The 23,023-nt window shown below is 43.7% G+C and overlaps 1 protein-coding gene across 1 annotated transcript in view; it reads right to left on the reverse strand.

The window, feature by feature from the left end:
* Nucleotides 1-2,271: 2,271 nt before the first annotated feature.
* Nucleotides 2,272-23,023, reverse strand: part of LOC113621430 (polyadenylate-binding protein 4) — a 31,325-nt gene continuing 10,573 nt past the window's right edge. The window contains exons 2-4 of the mRNA XM_027108276.1: nt 2,886-2,979; nt 2,641-2,771; nt 2,272-2,377 (exon numbers count right to left, since the gene is read on the reverse strand). Of these exons, the coding sequence (XP_026964077.1) occupies nt 2,288-2,377; nt 2,641-2,771; nt 2,886-2,979 (315 nt within the window). The 3' untranslated portion in view covers nt 2,272-2,287. The remainder of the gene's footprint in view (nt 2,378-2,640; nt 2,772-2,885; nt 2,980-23,023) is intronic.

Consider the following 23,023-nt stretch of genomic DNA (forward strand, 5'->3'; position numbering starts at 1 on the left):
CCTTCACAAGGGGCCATGGCCACGTCAAGTCAAGCCCTACCACCACACAAGCCCTGGCCCTTACCATGTGCTTGATTCTCTTGACTCTGCCTCTGCCCATTTGGTTCTCTCCTTTCTCCATCTGGAGGCATCCACCTGTCCTTGTTGGAGGTCCTACTTACCCCTCAGAGAGGTGCCATGGCCTCCAAGTCCAACAGTTGACTGAAACACACCCTGTGACTGTAGTCACGTGTGTGTCTGTCTCCCTCTTTGACAACAAGGCCTGTGTCTGCTGTGTTCCCAGAGCTAAGCAGTGGGTGCAAACACAGCCAACCTCAGCATCCTTAGGCCAAACCAGAGGGGTACTGCTCATAGAAATGAGGCTGTGAGATCTGATTACAAGATCCCCTTGTGAAACTGTCTCTACTCCAGACCAACAGGTCACTCTTGAGAGGAACCTGACCAGGTGTCCTTTATGTGGATATGGTATAATATATATATATATATATTTGGTCTTTGTCCCCAGTACCTAGCACTGAGCCCCTAAAACTCCTGAAATTTCCTGAATGACAGGAGGGCCTTTTTGTTGTTGTTAATAAATTTATTTATTTATTTATTTATTTATTTATTTATTTATTTATTTTTGGCTGTGTTGGGTCTTCATTGCCGCTCATGGACTTTCTCTAGTTGTGGTGAGCGGGGACCACTCTTTGTTGCGGTGCGCGGTCTTTTCATTGCAGTGGCTTCCCTTGTTGTGGAGCACGGGCTCTAGGCATGCGGGCTTCAGTAGTTGTGGCACACAGGTTCAGTAGTTGTGGCTCGTGGGCTCTGGAGCACAGGCTCAGTAGCTGTGTCGCATGGGTTTAGTTGCTCCGCAGCATGTGGGATCTTCCCGGACCAGGGCTCGAACTCGTGTTCCCTGCCTTGGCAGACGGATTCTCAACCACTGCACCACCAGGGAAGCCCTAGGAGGGCCTTTTAAAATTCATAATGAACCCTTTTGACCATACCTGAGTTTACCCTAAGGTGGTGACGCATAGTGGGGTCCTGTATTAGTTAGGGATCTTCAGAGAAATAGAACCAATAGGAGAAATATATATACGTCATATAGATACATATGGAGAGATTTATTATGAGAACCAGGGGAGCCAATTGTATAAATCCCAGTTCAAGGGCAGGAAGAGATGAATTGAGATGTCCCAGCTCAGTCATTTAGGCAGATGAAAGGGCTAATTCTCCTCTCCCCCACCTTTGGTTCTGTTCAGGCCCTCCATGGACTGGATGAGGCCCACCCACCTTACAGAGGGCAATAGCATTACTGGGTCCACTTATTCAACTGTTAATCTCATCTAGAAACACCCTCCCAGACACACTCAGAAACAATGTTTAGCCAATATCTGGGCACCTTATGACATAGTCTAGTAGGTATATAAAATTATCTATCACAGGCCCCTAGATAGCTTCTAGATGGGGGCTGGTCAGCTGAGGAACCAACCGCATGACTAGAGGGTTGGAACTTTTCAGCTCCAACCCCTGACCTTCAGGGAGGGGAAAAGGGATGGAAATTGTGTTCAATCACCAATGGACAATGATTTAATCAATCATGCCTAGATAGTGAAACCACATGTAAAAATTCTAAATGCGGTTTGTTTGGGGAGCTTCTGGGCTGGTGAACACATGGCTGTGCTGGGAGGGTGGTGTGCCTGGAGAGGGCAAAGAAGCTCCGCATCTCCTTCCTCTGACACCTGGCCCTATTCTTCTCCTCCATTTGACTCTTCCTGAGTTGTGTCCTTTATAATAATCTATAATCTTAAGTATACCTCTTTCCTGAGTTCTGTGAGTTATTCTTGCAAATTTTCAAACCTGGGGGGCGTGCGGTTCATGGGAACCCAAATTTGTAGTTGGCTGAGCATAAGGGTGGGTAGCATAGGGACCCCATTTGTGGCTGGTGTCTGAAGTAGGGGCAGTCTTGTGGGACTGAGCCCTTAACCTGTGGGGTCCGTGGTATCAGAACTGAATTGAAATGGTGGGTCCCCGCTGTTGTCAGAGAATTGTAGAATTGATTGGTGTCAGAAGAAAACCACAGTGGAAACTGTTGTTTGCCCTTTATAATTCACAGCTTATCCCCTCCTTTCTCTAACTTCAGATGACAGATAAGGCACAAAGGTAACAGGATAAGTGGGCAGGATAAGCAGTAACAGAAGCAAGGCTCTCTCCGTTCCCTCCTCCTTCTGCCTTTTTAGGATGATGATTGTAAATCAAAACCATCGCAGGAAATGAAATGGCCAAACACACGGTTTGTCCTTATCTAAGAGGTAGCAGCAGCAACAGCGCCCACCTTCTGGGCAGCTTCTTTCTTGGCATGATGAGCCTGTAGGACCGCCACAGCTTCATCCACCTGTGAGAAGCTCCAGGTGGTCAGTGACACCTGAGGAGAGCCCCTCCGCCCCTCCCTGGTGCCCAGGCCCAGCGGTGGCCTCTCCTGGTGCTGACCGCTTTCCCAGATACCCACGCGCCAGCAGCCCTCAGGTCACAGGCGAGGCACGAGGAGGTCACAGGGGCAGCAGACCCTTCTCTCTGCCGCCCCTGGGTGTCCAAGGCCACCCCCTGCCCTCCTGAGCCGAGTGAGCGGAAGCCGCGGGGGTCTGGGAACCTGCTCACCTTGGAGCGGAGAGACTCGGGGGACTCCAGCATGTGCAGCAGCTCCGAGTTGTCAATCTCCAGCAGCATCCCCGTGATCTTCCCAGCCAGGTTTGAGTGCATCGTCTGGATGAGCGGGAACAAACGTTCACCTGTGGGAAGGTATTCCGTGAAAAACCCAGTGGCATCCCAGTAGAGAAGGGACGCTGGTGTCCAGGTCAGTAGCAGCTCTGGCCTCCTCTTCTGCAAGCCCGTGGGTCACTCACCCAGCATCTGTTTCTGTTCCTGCGGGGGTGCTGCGGCCAGCATGGAGGCGGCCAGCGGCTCCTGCCCCTGCACGTGGACCGCAGGCTGGGGTGCCTGGGAACCAGGAGAGGCGGCGGGCTAGCACCGGGGAAAGGACACTTGACAGTGGTCGAGGTTAGGACAGTCCAACCATTCAACACCTGAATGCTACCACTCAGCATGCCAGGAGAGGAGGACGAGAGGTCCCTGGGCAAATTCAGTCCACTGAGAGGGGAGTGGTGGGAATATAAAAGCTATATAGATTCCTGTGTACCTATTCAGGTATGTAATACAATGCAGTACGGTCAGAAAGGGGAGGTGAAGTGAACCCATAGAGAACACACCTGCTCTTTGTCAGGCCGAGTGCTAGGCAGATATTTCCTCAGATATTTAGTCCTCATAAACTTTTTCAGGTAGAGATTATCACCCAATTTTACCCATGATGCCCAATGAGGTCAAGTCATTTGCTCACATTAGCAACATAAAAACTGAGTACTGAATTTGTTTATTGAACATACAAAGTTATAGTAACTATCTTTAGCAGTACAGCTTTTTCCTAAAGACCCCGTTATTTCCTTTGGAGGGACTCCCAGAAAGGACTGGGCCCAAGGGCATGCATTTCAGACCAGTTTTAATTATTATATACCATACGCCCTCTCTCATAAAATGCTCTATAGAAACATGAGATGTTTCTAGACATCAATGTCTAGATGCTTCTGTGGGGTCAGTGATGATCTGGGGCATAGAAGCAGGACCTTGCAGGCTATAGAAAGGATTCATGCATTGCAATGTTTGAGCCCAATTAAAAGAATTCTAATAGTAATTGCTTCACTTGTGAAGAAGAATAAATCCAAAGGAAAGGTGTAAAAAAAAGAAAGGATTCGTATCTTTTCAACAGGGCATTACATTTTGGAACTCCCATATTTAGAGAGCGTTAGGTAGGTGGAGTGAATGAGACAGTGGGCCACATCCGTTTCTCTCCTGCATTTCTGAAGGGAGTAGTTAGACACTGTGCTCACATTTAGCACAAGTTGTATTTATTTTTTTTTTTGTATCTACTTTTTAAAATCCCCTTTCTCCTACTACAGAAGGAGCATTTTGAGAGCAGAGTCTATGTCAGTTTGTTTACCACTGTGACGCCATCCCACTCACAATTCCTTGGCATTTAGTGGAGTTATAATATCTGATGAAAGAAGCATGGGATGTGGGCTGCTGACACTGGGTGCATTTCCGTGGAGCAAAAGCCCAAGGAGGAGCACGGGCATGAGTGGTGGCTCAGGTGCAGTGGGAACCCCTAAGGAAAATAAAAAGCCAACTTAGATCCCACCACTCTTGGCAACCACGCTCTTCAGGAGTCTTCCTTTGAGTCAGTGTTTATACCATGGAGACTGTTTGAAGGACTAGAAGTTAAAACATTCTCTCTGCTAGCCATGGACTTTTTTCTTCACTGGCAGCAGGAGGGACAGATGTCCAGGTATGCCAGAACCTAGAGCTTGTGGCCACTTTTCCTTCCTTTCAATATCATCTCATAACACTGGATTCAATGCTCATAGCAGCACTATTTACAATAGCCAAGACATGGAAATAACCTAAATGTTCATCGACAGATGTATGGATAAAGAAGATGCAGTATACAGATATATACAAGTATATATACAATGGAATACTACTCAGCTATAAAAAAGAATGAAATAATGCCATCTGCAGCAACATGGATGGACCTAGAGATTACCATACTAAGTGAGGTAAGTCAGACAAAGACAAATACCATATGATATCACTTGTTATGTGGAACCTAAAATATGATACAAATGATCTTATTTATGAAACAGAAAGAGACTCACAGATATAGAAAACAAACTTATGGGCTTCCCTGGTGGCGCAGTGGTTGAGAGTCCACCTGCTGATGCAGGGGATGCAGGTTCGTGCCCCGGTCTGGAAAGATCCCACATGCTGCGGAGTGGCTAGGCCCGTGAGCCATGGCCACTGAGCCTGCGCGTCCGGAGCCTGTGCTCCGCAATGGGAGAGGCCACAAAAGTGAGAGGCCCATGTACCGCAAAAAAAAGAAAACAAACTTATGGTTACCAAAGGGGAAAGTGGAGGGGATAAATTAAGAGTTTGGGATTAGCAGATACAGACTACTACATATAAAATAAACGACAAGGCCCTACTGTATAGTACAGGGAATATTATACTGTATATTCAGTATCTGGTAATAACCTATAATGGAAAAGAATAATATATATATATATATATATATATATATATATATATATATATATGAATCACTTTGCTATATACCAGAAACTAATACAACATTGTAAATCAACTATATTTCAATAAAAAATAAACAATTGATAGTGTCCAAAAAAAATTGTCCCTTGGATTTGGCAATCATTTCTTAGATAAGACACCAAAAGTATAAGCAACAGAAGAAAAATAGGTAAATTAGACTTCATCAAAATTAAAAATTATTGTGCATCAAAGGACAATATCAGGAGAGTGAAATGATAACCCACAGAATGGGAGAATATGCTTGCAAATGATATAGGTGATGAGTCTCCTGTCCAGAATGTGAAAAGCACTCTTAAAACCCAACAACAAAAAGGCAAACAACCCTATTAACAAATGGGCAAAGGACTTTTCTCCAAAGAAGAGATACAAATGATCAAAAGTTCATGACAAAATCAATGTCATTATATCACTTACATGTGGAACCTAAAAAAGCTGAACTCGTAGAAACAGAACGTAGATTGGTGGTTTTCAGGGGATGAGGGGGTGGAGGAAATGGGGAGATATTGTTCAAAGGGTATAAACTTCCAGTTATAAGGTGAATAAGTTCTGAAGATTCATTGTTAATAATACTGTATTATATACTTGAAGATTACTAAGAGAGTAGATTTTTTAAAAGATTTATTATTTATTTATTTATTTCATTTATTTTTGGCTGTGTCGGGTCTTAGTTGCAGCATCTTCATTGAGACATGTGGGATCTCTCATTGCGGAACCGGGCTCTTTGTTGTGGCGCACGGGCTTCTCTCTAGCTGTGTCATGCCGGGTTTCTCTCTCTAGTTGAGGCGTGCGAGCTCAGTAGTTGTGCTGCGCGGGCTTAGTTGCCCCACAACATGTGGGATCTCAGTGCCCTGACCAGGGATCGAACCAGCGTCCCCTGGATTGTAAGGCAGATTCTTTACCACTGGACCACCAGGGAAGTCCCAAAAGTAGATCTTAAATGTTTTCACAACAGAAAAGAAATGGTAATTATGTGACATGATGGAGGTACTAGTTAACTATGGTGGTAATAATTTTGCAATATATAAGTGTAGTAAATCAAGACGTTGTAGACCTAGGACTTACACAATGTTATAGGTCAGTTATATTTCAATAAAGCTAAAAAAAATCAATGTCATTATGTCATCAGTCATTAGGGAAATACAAATCAAAACCACAATGAGGGGCTTCCCTGGTGGTGCAGTGGTTGAGAGTCCGCCTGCCGATGCAGGGGACATGGGTTCGTGCCCCGGTCCGGGAAGATCCCACATGCCGCGGAGCGGCTGGGCCCATGAGCCATGGCCGTTGAGCCTGCGCATTCGGAGCCTGTGCTCCGCAACGGGAGAGACCACAGCACTGAGAGGCCCACGTACCGCAAAAAAAAAAAAAAAAAAAAAACCACAATGAGTTACCACTTCATACCCACTAGGATGGCTATGATTGAAAAAAGAAGTGAAAACAAGTGTCAGCAAATATGTGGAGAAACTGGAAGCCTCATACATTCTTGGTGGAATGTAAAATGGCGCAGCCACTCTGGAAACAGTTTTGTGCTTCTTCAAAAAGTTAAACATAAAATTACCATATGACCCAGCAATTCAGAAAGAAAAAAAGAGAGAGGGAAAGAAAAAATATTTGAAGAAATAATGGCCAAAAAATGTCCTAATTTTAAGGAAAAACATTCATTTACAGATCCAAAGAACTCCAAGTAGGATAAACATAAAGAAATCCACATTTGGACACATTATCATCAAACTGTTGAAAGCCTAAAACACAGAAAATTTTGAAAGCAGCAAGAGAAAAACAGCACATCGGAACTCACAAGTAGAGTTCTCGGCCAAAATAAAAAGTAAAAAAGGGGAATTACCTGGTGGTCCAGTGGTTAGGACTTGGTGCTTTCACTGCTGAGGAGCTGGGTTCGATCCCTGGTCAGGGAATTAAGACCCCGCAAACAGTGCAGCCAAAAAATAAAAAAAGAACTCTTAAGTACAGTTCTGACAAGCCTTTTCTCAACAGAAACAACAGAGGCCAGAAGGCATTTGAATAACATAATCAAGATGCTGAAAGAAAAAAAAAACCAAAAAAACCTGTTCACAAAAGTTTCTATGTCCAAAAAAATTATCCTTCACAAATGGATTATTTTTTTAGTTTAAGTAAATTGAATTTAAAAAAATAAATGAAGATGAAATAAAAACTTTCCCAGATAAAGACTGAGAGAATTCATTGCTAGCAGACCTGACTTACATGAAATATAAATAAAGTCCTTCACAGTGAAAGGAAATAACACCAGTGGTAACTTGACTCTACAGAAGGAAATGGAGAGCACCAGAAAAGTGACATATGTGGGTAAATATAAAGAACCAGGGACTTCCCTGCTGGCACATTGGTTAAGAATCTGCCTGCCAATGCAGGGGACACGGATTCGAGCCCTGGTCCAGGAAGATCCCACATGCCACAGAGCAATTAGGCCCGTCTGCCACAACTACTGAGCCTGCGCTCTAGAGCCCGCGAGCCCAACTACTGAGCCCACATGCCACAACTACTGAAGCCCACGTACCTAGAGCCCGTGCTCCACAACAAGAGAAGCCACTGCAGTGAGAAACCCGTGCTTACCGCAACTAAAGAAAGCCCGCACGCAGCAACGAAGACCCAATGCAGCCAAAAATAAATAAATAAACAAATTTATTTTTTAAAAAAAGAACTGTACAGGGACTTCCCTGGTGGCGCGGTGATTAAGAATCCGCCTGCCAATGCAGAGGACGCAGGTTCCATCCTTGGTCTGGGAAGTTCCCACATGCTGCAGAGCAACTAAGACCATTTGCCACAACTACTGAGCCCTCATGTCACAACTACTGAAGCACGTGCACCTAGAGCCCATGCTCTGCAAAAAGAGAAGCCACCACAATGAGAAGCACGTGCACCGCAACGAAGAGTAGCCCCCCTCGCCGCAACTAGAGAAAGCCCACGTGCAGCGATGAAGACCCAATGCAGCCAAAAATAAATTAATTAATTTAAAAAAAACTGTACAAATATATATTCTCTTTTCTCCTGTTAATTTCTTTAAAAGATATAAGATTTTATGAACCACTAATTATAACACTGTATGTTGGGTTTATAACATATATAGATGTAATACATGTAACAATAATAACACAAAGGAGGGGGTATGAAATGAAGCTATATTGGAGCAAAGTTGCTATATTTAACCGTTTTTAAGCTAATATTAACCTAAAGAAGATTATAGTAAGTCAGGATGAATACTGCATTCCCCAGAGCAACCACTCTACTTACAAATATAGTTTGAGTGAGTAAAATGGCTGAAGTTCTTGAGTGAATTTGGATGACTCAATAAAATACCATTTAAAAAAAATCAACAAATAAATTTAAATGGTACCCTAAAAAATATTTTAGCACAAAAGTAGGCAGTCAAAGAGGGAAGAGAAACAAAAGAAAACAGGATAAATATAGAAAATAAATAGCAAAATGACAGGCATAAAGCCAGCCATATGAATAATTACACTAAAAGTGAATAGACTAAACAATTCAATCAAAAAGTAGAGATTGTCAGATTGGATTTTTTTTAAAAAAAGCAAGATTCAATTATATGCTATCTATTAGAGACACAAATCAGATTCAAAGACACAGGCAGGTAGAAAGTAAAGGGATGGAAAGAGACCATGCAAATTGTAACTCTAACAGAGCTGAAGTGGCTGTGCTAATATCAGAAATGTTACTGGCAATGAGAGGAATATTTATAATGATAAAAGAGTCAAGACATCAGGGAGATGTAACGACTATAAATCTATACATACCTAACAAAGAAGTCCCAAAATACATGAAGCAAAAACTGATAGAATTGAAAAGAGAAATAACAATTATAGTTTTGGCATTTCAATACCTCACTCTCAATGATTGATACAGGATATATATCCTGAATATACAATGTACTCCTACAACTCAATAATAAGAAAATATATTATCCAATTTAAAAATAGGCAAAAATTTGAGTAGACATTTAACCAAAGAAGATATGAAGGTACAAAGAGCTAACAAGCACATGAAAAGATGCCCAAGATCATTAATCATTTGGGATACACAAATTAAAACAAAAATAAGATACCACTCACTACACAGTCACTAGAATGGCTATAAAAAAAGATAATAACAAATGTTGGTGAGGGTGTGAAGAAATTGGAGTCCTTATATATTTCTGATGGGAATGTAAAATGGTACAACCACTCTGAAGAGTTTGGCAACTACTAAAATTTAAACTCTATTTATGACCCAGCAATTCCCCTCCTAGGTATCTATCCAAGAGAAGTAAAAACATATGTCTACACAAAGATTTGTACATGAAGTGTTCATGGGACCCATTGTTCATAAATAGCTAAAAAGTGGAATTCATTGAATATCAACTGGTCAATGGATAAACAAACGATAGTATAGCCATACAATGGAATGCTATTCAGCTATATAAAAGGATAAAACTTACATGCTACAACATAGGTGAACTTCAAAAACACAATGTAAACACATCACAAAAGGCTATATATTGTATGAATTCATTTTTATAACATGTCCATAAAAAGCAAATTTATAGTCACTGAAAGTAGATCAGCTGTTTGCCTGGGCCTGGGGGTGGAAGAAGGGACTGACTGAAAATGGGCACAAGGGAACTTTTAGGGATGATGGAAATGTGTTAAAACTGGGTTGTGACTTACAGAGTTGTCAAACTGTAAATTTACTAAAAACCATCAAAGTACACACTTACAATGGGCATATTTCATGATATGTAAATTACACCTCAATAAAGTTGTTTTAACATTAATCACATTCAACAGGTACAGAAAAATCAGCTTTGGTTTTCTTATCCATAATGGAGGAGTAATAATAATCATTTCTACCTCATACGGTTGTTGCAGCATTAAATAATTCATACAAAATGCTTAGCAAATGGCAACAAGTGAATCACAATCATTGTTAGCCGTTATTGGTCAAGAATAGGCTATGTTCTAAACTGGGAGGTAACAGGGTTAGATTTGTCTTTTGGAAAATCACTCAGGTTGCAGAGTGGTGAATGAATTGTTGAGATGGAGGTGAGGGAATGATGTGTATACAGTTCTGCTCTCTGCCTCTTGCCTGTTTGCAGGCAAGAGACAATGCAACCTGAAGTAAACCAGAGGCTGCAGAGGTGGAGACGAATGAGCCAGGAGGTGGGACAGAAGGGGCTGGGAGGTCACTAGGACGACTCCCCGGCTTTTGCCTTGATGACTAGGTGGCTGGCAGTGCTGTTTCCTGTGGTGAAGGAACAGGTGTGCAGGAGTAGGGATGGATGCTGGTTAGGGGTGTGCTGAGTGTGAGATGGAGACCGAAATTCGGGAGTCTGTGGAGCTGACATCATGGAAGTGGACAGGTGAGGGCGAGCAGAGGAAGAGGAGAATGAATAGGAGCCTGCGGAGGAGGAGGGCTTGGGCAGAGGTGGCAAATCAGATGCTTGGGCAGGATTTTCTGACAGACATCTGTAGTGAGTTTGGTCAATTCTGTGTTTTGTTTTTGTTTCGTTTTGCTTGAAAGGTGCTTAACATGTTCTTTATTGAGACATAATTCATGTACCATAAAATTCACCACTTTAAAGTGCTCAATCAGTGTTTTCTGGTACATTCACAAAGGTGTGCAATCATCATCACTATCTAATTCTAGAACATTTTCATCCCTCCCCCTAAGATGCCCCATACCAATCACTCCCTGTTACCCCTGCCCCCCAGCCCCTGGCAACCACTGATTGACTTCCTGACTCTGTGGATTTGCCTATGCTGGATATTTCATATAAGTGGAATCGCATAGTATGTAGTCTTTTGTGATTGGCTTCTTTCACGTGCATAATTCTTTCAAGGGTCCTCCATGCTGTAGCATGTGTCTGTACTTCATTTCCTTTAACTGCATAATAATCTGCTATATGAATATACCACATTTTATTTATCCACTCATCAGTTGATGGACTGTGGGCTATTATGAATAATACTTTTATGAACATTCTTGTACACGTTTTGTGTGGACATATGTTTTCAATTCTTTGGGGCATATACCTAGGAATAGAATTGCTGGGTCATATGGTAACTCTGCATTCAGCTTTTTGAGGAACTCTAAGTCTGGTTGTATCACTTACCAGCTGTGTGACCAAGGGCAGATTGTTTCACTGTTCTGTGGCTCGGTTTCCTCATCTATAAAAAAGAGACAATAAAGGACATTTTTGCCGTTTCCTAAGCAATTGAACCATTTTACATTCCCACCGTTAATGTATGAGGGGTCCAGTTTCTCACGTCCTCGCCAACACTTGTCATTGTATGTCTTTTTTATTATAGCCAACCTAGTTGGTGTGAAGTGGTATCTCAGTGTGGCTTTGATTTGTATTTATCTGAATATTAATGATGCTGAGGATGGCCATGGTGTTTTCCTATGTTGAGATTTGCTAGAACATATCATTAGGTTTTTTTTCCCCAATTAGGTTGTTTTCTTCCTGTTGATCTACAGAGATTTTCCAGATGGAAAGCTGATTTTTCCTATATTATAGTTCTTATGTTATTTATTAACATGGTCCAATGCCCCCATTCTATCATCCTGTAGGATTGATTGTGCCCTTTCTGTCATATATCGTCTACAGTGTTTTTGGTCTGTATCTGGGCTCCCTACCCCTTTAGAATGATCCTGAATTAATTCTATCCTATTTAATATCTATAGTTTAATAATAAATTTTTATATCTTCTATCTTGTTCTTTTTTCAGAATTACCTTGTATATTCTTGGGTGTTTACTCTTTCGTATGTATTTTATTTTTTAAATTATTTAATTAATTTATTTTTATGTTTATTTTTGGCTGCGTTGGGTCTTTGTTGCACACACGGGCTTTCTCTAGTTGCAGCAAGGAGGGCTACTCTTCATTGCGGTGCACAGGCTTCTCCTTGCGGTGGCTTCTCTTATTGCAGACAACACACCTAGAGCACATGGGCTCTAGGTGCGTGGGCTTCAGTAGTTGCGGCACACGGGCTCAGTAGTTGTGCTTGTGGACTCTAGAGCACAGGCTCAGTAGTTGCGGCGCAGGGGCTTAGTTGCTTTGCAGCATGTGGAATCCTCCTGGGCCAGGGCTCGAACCCATGTCCCCTGCATTGGCAGGCGGATTCTTAACCACTGTGCCAGCAGGGAAGCCCTCATATGAATTTTAGAATCCACCTATCAAGTTACATGAAAAATCCTCATACATTTTTACTGGAATGAATTGAATTTGTAGATTTATTTTAAGGGAGAAGTGACATCTTTATGATAGTATTCCCATGCATAAGCATGTTATATCTCTCCATTTTTAAAATATTCATTTTATAACTCGGAAATACTTTGTATTTTCCTCTGTAAATGTCTAGCATGTTTTTTTAAAAGATATATCCCTAGATACATGATCGTTTTTACTGACATTGTGAATGGTATCTTTTTGCCTATCACATCTTCTAGTTTCTTATTCCTATTACAATCAGTATGGTAATCTGTTGATTTTTGTATGTTGATCTTATATCTAGTAGCCCTGCCAAACTCTTTTATTAGTTCAAATAGTTTTTCTGTAGATTTCCTAAATTGACAGTAATATAACCTGAAAATAGAAACAGTGTTGTTTCTTCCTAATTCTTATCCCTTGCATTTATTTCACTTATTACATTGGCTAGGAAGTCGGGATAGTGGTGATTAGTAAGGTGACAGTGAGCAATCTTCCTTTGCTCCTGACTCAATGGAAATGCTTCCAAACTTTCATCTTAAGTATAAAGGTTAGGTTTGGGGTAGATACCTTTTAAAAGTTCCCTTCTATTCTCAATTTGCTAAGCATTTTTATAAGGAATCTCTGTTTCATTTTGTTGAGAAGTATTTTTGAGTTTTTGAAAGGATCATCTGATTTTCTCCTTTATCAGTTAATTAGCAAACCACAGTGATAGATTTCCTAATGTTAACTTATCTTTCTGTGAGTAAAGTGAAAATTAATATCGGACCTGGGCTGATGCAAGCCTGCCTGACACTGAACTTGGTCTTCCACAATAATGTTTCCTTAGAAACGGTAGAGTTAAGATAAAAGGGGGTTATAGTGTACACCTCCTTTGTTGTGTGCTTAAATTTTGGGGGGTTGTCAATGGGCTTACACATCCAAAATGGTGTAAATTATTGGTGGGAAATAGAGGCTGCAGCTTCTATAAGTCAAGGTGACCCTCACACACCTTGGCTCTCCTGTACATGACCTGTGGGTACGTGACAAAAGAATCTGTGTACTTGGGTAGCTGCTGGGCCTCCCAGGAAGATGAAAATGGCATCTCATATATCCTGCTTTGTATTCTAGATTAAAATCTATTTATGGGACTTCCCTGGTGGTCCAGTGGTTAAGACTCCATGCTCCCAATGCAGGGGGCCCGGGTTCCATCCCTGGTCAGGGAATTAGATCCCGCATGCCGCCAACTAAAAATTCCGCATGCTGCAATGAAGATCCCACACGCGGCAACGAGGGTCCCATGTGCCACAACTAAGACCCAGTGTGGCCAAACAAATAAATAAATATTTTTTAAAAATCTATTTGTGTCTCATGGGTCTGATCACCAACTTGAACCCATAATCACAGTGGTGGTACTGCGCCTTCTATTCCGGTGGTCGTGATATATGATTTTTTATAAGTTGCCAGATTCTATTTGTTAGCATTTTATCTTAGGATTTTTGCAAATATATTCATGCGTTTGGGCTAAATTTTCTTTTCTCATACTAGCATCCCAGATTGGTTTGGCATCAGTTATATAAGTCTACAATTCTTATCTGCAATCCCAAAATTCTAAAAGTTCTGAAAACTAGCAACAGGTTTTCTTTGGGGGGAGGGTGTACATTTTCAGCAAACTCACCTGGCCACTAAACTTGATCTGTGAGACTATTTACAGTTTTTATTTGTCCCACTTAGTATGTTTTATGGCAGAGATATGAACATATTTAATTGTAGGGGACTGGTCCCATCTGTGCTGAGGGTGTTTATACACAAGTTACACACTGCATCATCTTTCTAAACTTCCAAACCCCAAAAAGTTTAAGATGAGGATAGTGGACCATTTTACCGTAATAAACTGGTCAGATTTTCCAGGTTTTTTTGTGGGGTTTTTTTTGGCGGGGCGTTGGGAAGCAGTGTATTTGAAATAGTTGGCATAAGATACGGATGATTTGTTTCTTTAAAGTGTGGAAAACTTGTTTGTGAAGCCAGCTGGCTTTCATGCCGTGTGTGTGTGTGTGTGTGTGTGTGTGTGTGTGTGTGTGTGTGTGTTATTGGTGGTGGCGGGTAACTTATTTTTCATGGCAATTAATTCTTTGGTGCCATTCTGCCCTGCATTACGCAACTGGGCCAAGCCTTCCTGTTTCTCTTCAAGGAAGTCTGATATTTCAGTTCAAAAATATTGGAGTCACTAAAGACCAGTTGTTATTGGGCAATTTGATTTGCAGAAACTACTGCTTTTTGGCTGGACAATTTGGGAAGAAAGAGGCTTTCAGGGATCGTATTTAGCATGGTTATGGAGACAATGTTCTAATTTTACCTCTAGAGGGCAGTCATAGATCATAAATTGGTAGGGCTGTTCTAAAAACCATTACCTAAAAATAGACTAAACTGAGTGCCCCTTTTGGTATGTATTATTTCCCTCACTTTACAGATGAGGAAACTGAGCCTTAGAAAAACTAGGTAATTTGCTTATTTTACAGCAGTTTTAAGCAGCATAAAGCAGATCTGGGATTTTAACCTCCATCTATTTCCCACTAAAATCCATACTCCTAACCACACTATATTCTCATTCTCTCTCTTTCATTCTCTCTCTCTCTTTCTCTTTCCTTTCCTCCCTCCCTCCCTCCCTCCCTCCCTCCCTCTCTCTCTCTCTCTCTGTCTCTTCCCAATAGAAACAGTATATCAAACTGGTTAAATGTACCAACTCTTAACAATTCTAAAGTCAGTCTGCTTGACTAGGGAGGTTGGGCCTCAGTGAGTACCTGCGGGACATAATGGCATCAGGAAATTGAGTCCCATGAAGAGTAAGGCACCTAGCAACACTACCAACCTCTGGCTCTATTGCCAGCTGTGTGACCAAGGGAAAGTTACTTACTTGCTCTGTGGCTCAGGTTCCTTATCAGTAAAAATGAGGTGATAAAAGGAAATTTTTGCTGAGTCTTGAGCATATGAGGTATACTGCATGACTCGAGCCTGTATTGCTAATAAAATGCAAGAAAACAATCAGTCAGGGTCCCAAAAGAAGGAACCAAAGTGCATCCCTCTTGGAGAACTGATTAGAATCAGCAGAAAACAAATCAACAACAAACACAAAAGCCAGCCTGGGGCTTCCCTGGTGGCGCAGTGGTTGAGAGTCCACCTGCCGATGCAGGGGACACGGGTTCGTGCCCCGGTCCGGGAGGATCCCACATGCCGCGGAGCGGCTGGGCCCGTGAGCCATGGCCGCTGAGCCTGCGCATCCGGAGCCTGTGCTCCGCAACAGGAGAGGCCACAACAGTGAGAGGCCTGCGTACCGCAAAAAAAAAAAAAAAAAGCCAGCCTGATGATGAACTTGTTATGTTTGTGATCTGTATCTCAGATGTACTACTTGGACTCAACCTACCAGACCTACTGGGCCAATAAAGTCCTTGAAAGCCACAAATGGAATTGGGGCTCTGCTTCATTACAAGCCAAACAGTCCTGTGCCGACAAGCTAAAGATTTATTTAACCAGCCAGTCACCTCTCCTTATATTGTACAGTGCCTTTTGCTCTTAGAAGCCCATCCTTGTCTTTGGACTGGGAGTCAGTCTTCATGTGCCCTGTTTTTCCTTGTAGATTCCCTACCTGAGAGTAAACCCTCTATGCTTTAGCTAATCATCCTGAGTTGTTTGCTAACATTTCATCTGAAGACCCAATCTTACATGGTCTAACTTCTGTACTAGATCAAGTTTCCCTGCCTTACCCAGCAGTACAGTCAGTTTAATCACTGACCACATATCAGTATTTATTTTTTTATTAGGAATTAGAGTCCCTATCTCATGAGATTATTTTGATGATGAAATGATACATGTAGGGCACTTCGAACAAAGCCTGAGGTGGTAAGAACTCACTAAGTGCTATTGCCTTTAGTTCAACAATTTTTTTTTTTTTTTTTCGGTACGTGGGCCTCTCACTGTTGTGGCCTCTCCCGTTGTGGAGAACAGGCTCCGGACGCACAGGCTCAGCGGCCACGGCTCACGGGCCCAGCCGCTCCGCGGCATGTGGGATCTTCCCGGACCAGGGCACGAACCCGTGTCCCCTGCATCGGCAGGCGGACTCTCAACCACTGCGCCACCAGGGAAACCCTGAGCAGAGATTTTAATATAAAGAATTGTTACCTAGGTATAAAGTTATTAACTGGTTAACTGACAATTCAAGAAAAGAACAGTAAGGTATCTTGGAGGCAGCAATTAAGGAAGCATCTACTGCCCCTTAGGCTGGGAGAACAAATGGAAGATATTTAAATTATTAAAACTCAAGCTTAGCAGAGTGGCCCTGCTGAGCTGAAACTCAGATTTCTGAGGAGGGGGGACTGTTCAGCGGTTGCTGGATTTTCTGGGTGAAGCACAATAAGGTTGGTACGCAAGTGTTGGAAATACTGCAAACTAGATTCAGCATCCTCCCCAGGAAGGAAGTGTTGCGGCCAGGGTGAAGAAGCATTGCTGGAGGATGTTCACAAGCTCAGGAAGCCCAAGGGAAGAAACCAGTTCCTTCTTCCTCCTCCAATCTTGTAGCCCCCTCACGTACCACCTATTCATAATGCCTAAGAGGAACCTGCTTTTGGCAAAGCAGAAATATGGTTACTCTGGTCCCTGCCCCAGCATCACAACGTAGAGTATAGAAGGTGGGTTGGAGCTAACAGAAAACAGATTCTTTAATGGCACAATCCGTCCCTTTGGCTATTCAGCATCCCTATGTACCTTCTTCACATATTTGAACATCCTTAAGAAAATTAAAAACACTCTATTTTTCTTTCTAACAAGTTACAACTGTCCTTCATTCAAACGAAGACATCTAATTCTCTACCCTGAATGAGGAGATGCAAAGTTGCCATAATCATTGTATAATCAAATCATCTTTGAGTGACAGGCATACCATCCATTTCTAAAACATGCTAATTACTCCTCAAATTCAGCCTTAATCCCAACTGATTATTCATCTGAGCTTGTCATTCCCTCTCTGTAGGCACTCTAGGGCATTCAGAAGGATTCATCCCACACCATAGTCCTTGTAGTCCTTACTAGTGCCCTGAGACCAAGCGAAAGAGCCACTCTGTCAAATAGCCCTTTCAATAGGCACTTCATCACAATCAACCACAGGTGAAAATTTGATCCATCATGAAGTCACTGCACACCATGGATTGCTAGTATTTCCCATTGTCGAGGAGGTCAGCACTGAGTTCAACTCCAAGAACACAACCAAAGCATTGTCCAAAAATTCCTCTTCTGGTACCAATTTCTCAATCAGCTAGGGTCCAATGGGGAGACAGAACCCCACCAGTTATTTGAACAGAGAGAACTGATTATAAATCATTGCAAACTAGATATACAGTTGTTAATGAGGTAAGTAAAAGAGCAATAAAAAATACACCAATTTATCATAGACATAGCAATTGGAGGAAGCAGCTACCACCCCCAGGGTTGAAGGAACTAAGAGAAGAAGTGTGAATAATCAAAACGCTTGAGCGTAGAGGAGGGGCACTGCAGAGCTGAAACTCACATCCCTAAGGATGAGTCACTGCTTAGATGATGTTGGTGTCTCTGAACCTGGAAGAGGGTCCCACGGGGCTGAGAACCAGACGTCTCGGGGACAGGGCACTGGCCAGCTCATGCTGGTATCTCGGAGAAAAGCACCATGGAGCTGTCTCTGCAAGTGGTGGAGATTGTGACTGGATGCAGCTGCTGCTACAGGAAGGAACTGCTGTTACCAGGGATTAGAAGCATCCCTGGGGTGATACTCAGAAAGTGTAAACCATCAGAGAGCCCATAGGAAACCAAAAGCAAGTTTCTTCTGCTACCACCGTCCTTGCGTGTTCTCTCTCCCTGTGTATTAATCACACCTTTTAATTTCCTGTTATTTTTTGCTTGGGCATTCTGGGGCCTTACTGACCTTGGAGGGATTGCTTCTTCCAAGGCTAGCTAACATCCCCTTTAGAGATGGCAAACAACTTGCCTTAGAGCGTTCTTTTCATATGCAAACCAACTGATCCAGAGCCCATGATCCCAACCATCTCCTCTGTTGAGCTCTCACACTCTGGGCCACTATCCGTCCACCCTAATCACTCCAAGGCTGGGTACCAGACAACTAAGGACAGTCCCTATACCTCAGAGACAACTGAAATTATTCAAACTAGCCAACCCTAAGCCTGCTTACCCTGCCTTGCCTGTTCCTTCCAGTGAAAACCACAATAAAAACTCTTGCCCATGTTTATTCCTCACCCCTTTTGCCCCCTGACCCACCCTGGTGCTTCGCCATGTGACCCTGAGTGGTGTGCCATGCCTCCTGTTTCTAGGGAACTGAGCAAACTTCTTCCTTCATGATGGTCAATTCCATATCTGTGTGTCACACAGATTAATCAAATCCCAGGTACGCTTAAAACACCCTGTAGCATCCCTTCATGACAGAGCCTAACAGGAAGCCAGTTCACAAAGGAGAAATGTGGGTGTCAAGAGTCCCAGCTCCAGCCTCACAAGGGAGAGTACAGAAAGGAGAGTTTGAAGCAGAGAGATAACAGCGGACGCTCTGGCCAGTGTCCAAGTTAAATAAGGTCTGTTTACGAAGGAGCTTCTAGTCTATGACAAAATTGTTTATGACTGGACAGTAACAGTAGAAAATTGCACCTTTGAGACATGCCTCACCTGAGATCACCACATAGGGAAGGCCAGCAGAGAAGGCCTGCGAGAGCTGGGGCTGGAGGAGGGCTTGTAACTTAAGATGGGGCTATCAAAGATGGCTTCCAGGACTGACACTGAGCAAAATCCAAAGGAAGGGAGGGAATGGGCTATGGGGTTGTCTAGGAGCCATGAGGATATCTGGGAGCAGATCATTTGGATAGTGAAAATAGTAAGGGCAAAGGCCCTGAGAAAGGATGACCCTGTCTTCAAGAAATGACAAAGAGGTCATGTGATGTTCTTTTTTTTTTAATTTTAATTAATTTATTTCTTTGGTTGCACTGGGTCTTGGTTGCGGCGTGTGGCTTCCTTAGTTGTGGACTCTTCGTTGCGGCATGCATGTGGGATCTAGTTCCCTGACCGGGGATCAAACACAGGCCTCCTGCATTGGGAGCACGGAGTCTTAACCACTGTGCCACCAGGGAAGTCCCGTGATGTTCATTTTATGTGTCAACTTGGCTAAGTCATGGTGCCCAGTTCTTTGGTCAAACACCAGTCTAGCTGTTGCTATGAAGACATTTTTGGGGATGTAACGAACACTTAAATCAGTCAACTTTGAGTAGAGCAGATGACCCTCTGTAATGTGGGGGGACCTCATTCAACCAGCTGAAGCCCTTAAGAGCAAAAATTGAGTTGCCCCTGAGGAAGGGGGAATTCTGCCCCCAGACTACATAGAACTTCTGCTTGAGTTTTCAGCCCCCAGACTCAAGACTACAACATCAGCTCTTGCCTGAATTTCCAGCCTGCTGGCCTGCCCTGTAGATTATAGACTTGGCCAGCCCCTACAACAGTGTGAGCCAATTCCTTAAAATCCATCTCTCTCACCATAGTTATAATATGCATCCTATTGGTTCTGTTTCTCTGAAGTACTCTGACGAATACAGGCCAGGGTAGCAGAAGAGAGTGAACAGTGGGGTGAGTCCTATGAAATGGGGCCAGAGGTGAGGATAGGAGGGAGGAGCCCATGGGGTAGGGCCTCGTAGCCAACAGGAGGGCTTTGGCCTTTACGTGGGCTGGGAAGTCACTGGAGGGTTCTGAGCAAAATGGTGACATCATCTGACTTGTGTGTTCAAAGCTTCTCCTGGCTGTTGTGAGGAGAATGGACTGCGGGCCAAGGCCGGAGGCAGGGAGGTCACTGCAGGGATGGACACGTGGTAGGGATGTGGCGGGGTTAGGGGAGAAAGGGAGGTGGCAGTGCAGGTGGTGAGAAGTGGAGAGATGCCTCTGAGACATTTGGCTGTTGGGTTTCCGGATCTGGACTTCAGCAGTCTGGGCTGGAGATGTAACTCTGGCAGCTTTGAGCCGGCCTCACCCATGACCACACAGGGAAGCCACGGAGCTCTACCCAGGACCAGGGCCTGAGTTCTCCACTCTGCACCTCCAGTGTGGCCTGTGTCCTAGGGAGGCTGCCGCAGCGCCCCCAGCTCCCCACACGGGGGCTCCCAACAGAAGCACCGACCTCCATGCCCGAGGCGGGGTGGGTAACACCCAGGCCTCCTCCTCGCTGTTCACAGGTCATTGCACTGCAGGCCACGGTTACTCACAGAAAACAGGAACAAGCCTGGAAAACCCCAAACCCAGTTTTCTATTAACCCAGTCCTGAGTGAGGACCAAGCAGGCAGGCCTGGTTTTCTCAGCAGAGCTGGTTTCTGTGAGTCCAGGGAAGGCAAACAGGTTTCATCTCATGTGCCAACCTTGATGAGTTAAGCTTGGCTCTGGATAGAGCTGTCTTAAGCATAGGGAAGGTGTGTGGTCATCCGTCAGGAATCTCTCAGATGTGGGGGGGCGGGCAGGAGAAAGGAAGAGCTGCTCTTCAAATACCTGTGACACGAGTGTGACATTTAACACTGTCTTTCCCTCAAAGCAGCCCAGGTGGGGTATCTGAGGATTGGCCTCGGGGTGGTAGAGACAGCTGAAGCAGTGGTGCAAGTAGGGAGAAGCTTGTGTGCAGCCCATTCATTTGTTCAGCAAATAATTTTTACCTGCCTACACGTAGCAGTTACTATGCTAAGTGTAGGGGATGAGAAAGTGGAAACAAGCCTACTCTGTAAGCCTGCTGTTTTAGTCAGCTCGGGCTGCCATGACAAAATAGCACAGACTGGGTGGGGTAAGCAGCAGAAATTTATTTATCACAGTTCTGGAGGGTGGAAGTCCAGTTCAGTTCCTGGGGAAGGCTCCCTTCCTGGCTTTTGGACAGCCACCTTCTCTGTGTTCTCTTCTTCTGTGTTCTTGCGTGGACTTTCTTCTGTGTGTACATTTTGTGGTGGAGGGGGGAGATAGAGAGAGATCCCTCTGTTCCTTTTCTTTTCTTTTCTTTTCTTTGGCCGTGCGACTTGCGGGATATTAGTTCCCCGACCAGGGATTGAACCTGGGCCCTCAGCAGTGAAAGTGCGGAATCCTAACCGATGGGTCGCCAGGGAATTCCCTCTCTCTTCCTTTTCTAAGGTCACCAGACCTATCAAAGGATTAGAGTCCCACCCTTATGACTTTATTTAATCTTAATTACTTTCTAAAGACCCTGTCTCCAAATACCGTCATATTGGGCATTAGGATTTCAACTTAGCAATTTTGTGAGGATAAAATTCAGTCCACGGCACCTGCCCTCATAGAGATTACGGTCTCATGAAGATTGACAACTTAACAATATAAACAAGTAAACAAAAATATAATTACAAGTCCTATTGAAAAGTAAACAGGGTGCTGTGATAGAGAATAGTAGAGAGGGAGAACCTAATTTCTACAGGGCGATAAGTGCTCTCTGAGGATGTGACATTTAGATCTGGACCTGAAGGATTAGAAATAGTCAGCCGTTCAACAAGCAGCTGAAGGATGTTCCGGGAAAAGACACCCACACGTGCAAAGGCCCTGAGGCAGGAAAGAACTTGGTATGTTAGGGGAAGTGAAAGCACAATTTTGGCTTTTAAAAGACCACTCTCGGGCTTCCCTGGTGGCGCAGTGGTTGAGAGTCCGCCTGCCGATGCAGGGGACACGGGTTCGTGCCCCGGTCTGGGAAGATCCCACGTGCCGCGGAGCGGCTGGGCCCGTGAACCATGGCCGCTGAGCCTGCGCGTCCGGAGCCTGTGCTCCGCAACGGGAGAGGCCGCAACAGTGAGAGGCCCGCGTACCGCAAAAAAAAACAAAAACAAAAACAAAATAAAAGATCACTCTCATTTCTGTGTGGAGAATAGACAATATAGGAACAAGAGTACAGGAAAGCAAACCAATTCCAAGGCTATTGCCATCATCCACGTAAAAGGTGATGCTTGTTGGAACTAGAGCAATAAAAGCAGAGATGGAGAGAAATCAACTGCTTCTAATATACATCAGTTGAAGGTAGACTTGATAGGATTTGTTGATTGATTAGAGTTTGGAGGTATTAGCGGGAAGTGATGAGAATGATTCCTAGGTGGCTGGCCGGAGCCACGAGATAAATAGTGGTGTCACGTATTTATATGGGGATGTCTGGGAGGCGTGGACGTGGCAGGATTAATCAAGAGTTCTAATATGGATGTGTGTGATTTGAGATTCCTATTAGATACCTAACTGAAGAGCCCGCAAACGGGGCCAAGGTGAGGCCAGTGAGTTACAGGAAAGGTGTGTTACAGAAGGCTACGAGGAAAGTTTTTCAAGGAGGAGTTTGTTCGACTACATTGAAAGTTGTTGAAGGGATTAAGAGGGACAAGAATATAAAATTGCTATTGGATTTGGTAGAGTGGAGGGCTTTTGTACCCTGGACTGCCTTTAGCTAGGAGATGAACACTTTCCATTTTCATGGGGGCAGAAGAGATGGATCCAGACGTGAGTGGTTTGTCAACTTGGTGATAGAAAGACAACGGAATTCCTCTTTTTTCCTAACAAAATGCCAATATAATGAGCTGTGACC

Source organism: Aethalodelphis obliquidens, unplaced genomic scaffold, assembly GCF_003676395.1.
Source record: "Aethalodelphis obliquidens isolate GAN/ISIS:26980383/991018 unplaced genomic scaffold, ASM367639v1 scaffold9, whole genome shotgun sequence".
NCBI lineage: Eukaryota > Metazoa > Chordata > Mammalia > Artiodactyla > Delphinidae > Aethalodelphis > Aethalodelphis obliquidens.